At 36.8% G+C, this 1,585-nt stretch overlaps 1 protein-coding gene across 1 annotated transcript; it reads right to left on the reverse strand.

Moving 5' to 3' along the window:
* Positions 1 to 260: 260 nt before the first annotated feature.
* LOC113317494 (probable glutathione S-transferase) lies at positions 261 to 1,269 on the reverse strand. The gene is made up of 2 exons (XM_026565616.1): positions 895 to 1,269; positions 261 to 810 (listed from the first exon to the last, which is right to left on the reverse strand). The coding sequence occupies exons 1-2, from the start codon at positions 1,225 to 1,227 to the stop codon at positions 439 to 441; spliced, it is 705 nt and encodes a 234-aa protein (XP_026421401.1). The 5' UTR covers positions 1,228 to 1,269; the 3' UTR covers positions 261 to 438.
* Positions 1,270 to 1,585: the final 316 nt, after the last annotated feature.

Here is a 1,585-nt window from a genome sequence, read left to right on the forward strand (position 1 = left end):
TTGCATCTGACTCGCGATCTTGTTTGAGTCAGATTTGACTCGATCTCTGACTCAGGCCTAACCCCTGACTCGGACTTGTTTGAGTCAGGTAATTAAATATCCCTGACTCATGGGACCAAACCACTGACTCATTTTATTTTATTTTGAGTCAGTTGAGTCAGATCTGACTCGAAACAAACATATTGAGTCATCTGACTCAAGTCAGGTGATTTCAGTCAGATCCACTGACTCATATGAATCAGGAGTAAACAAACAATGTGTAATGGTAAATAAACTAGTAATAAGCAATTTAGCAGCAAATGTTACACTATTAAAGTGCATCACAGAATACAAAAAGAAGGCAAGAAGCCTAAGAGTAACAGATACAGTTTCAAGATTGCTAAAGGAGTAAGCAAATTCACAGGGTTACCAAATCAATTGAAATTTTAGAAAGATAACTTATTTAGGTGGTGTCTGCAGGTACCCATACTTCTTCGCATTTTCAAAAAAGACCAACAATTCCTCAAAGTTTGGGAGATTTTTCTGTATCACTGGATCTGTTTTGAACGCTTCAGTCCAGGCATGAACTTTAGGAAATATATGTGCTTCAAGAAGCGTAACTCCTGATACTTTTTCCATACCTCCTTGCCAGTAAGCTAAAGCTGCATATGCCAAGTCAACGGCATTAATCTTATCACCACCAAAAAACTTACAATTATCATTTTTAATTGCACTTTGTGTTTCAATGGTTTTCAATATCTCTAATATTTCTCCTTGTGCCTTCTCACACTCTTCCCCTGACGTTAGGAAAAACTTAAAAAAGGTGGCAGTCTGCAAATTAACAAACAAAACCGGAATGAGAGAAATGAAGGATGCATGAAATTTAAATAGAGTTTATGAGATGAATTACATTACCTTGTCTTCAATGAATTTAATCCAGAACCTGGCAGTAGATTTCTCGTATACGTCTTTCGGTAGTAACGGATAGCCGTCCGGCCATGTTTCTTCGATGTATTCGAGGATAATCATGGACTCTATCATAGACTTTCCACGATGAACAAAAACTGGTATCTTATGGTTCTGCTTATTGTAACCCGGGTTGTACTCCTCCAACAACGGTCTACTCTTCTTCATTAAATCTTCCAGTAAGAAATCATATTCGATACCTTTTAAATCTAAACCACATTTAACCCTGAAACTGAAAGGACTAAACCAAGATCCAATTATCTTCACTGATTCTTTTCCCATATTGCTGTTGTTGCTCAAATGATGATGCAGCCTCCCTATATTTATAAGCATCTCATTTTGCTAATACTCAGATTTAGAAGCATTAATTTACCTAATGCAATATTAAAATTTATCACTAGTCAAAAGCGTAGATGTTTAACAAATTTGAATCATTTGATCCTTTGAATTCAGTCGAGGCGGCATGCTCCAAAAATAATAAAAAATAAAATAATACTAGCTGGGACGTCACTCATGGCGTCACCCATAGAGTGGTTGGTTGACCCACTCTGGTTATATGGGTGTGCTTTGAGCAAAGATCTCGCAGCGGGTTGCATTAAATTTCTGGTATATTATTTGGGAAAAATACTGTTTTGTCTAG

This window comes from Papaver somniferum, chromosome 10, assembly GCF_003573695.1.
Source record: "Papaver somniferum cultivar HN1 chromosome 10, ASM357369v1, whole genome shotgun sequence".
Lineage (NCBI taxonomy): Eukaryota > Viridiplantae > Streptophyta > Magnoliopsida > Ranunculales > Papaveraceae > Papaver > Papaver somniferum.

Bases quoted from the DNA above. Each gene is read 5' to 3' on its own strand.
- LOC113317494 (XM_026565616.1), bottom strand. From the start codon at position 1,227: ATGGGAAAAGAATCAGTGAAGATAATTGGATCTTGGTTTAGTCCTTTC. The intron at 811-894 runs GTAATGTAATTC...GTTAATTTGCAG, and splicing joins TTAAATTCATTGAAGACAAG to ACTGCCACCTTTTTTAAGTT.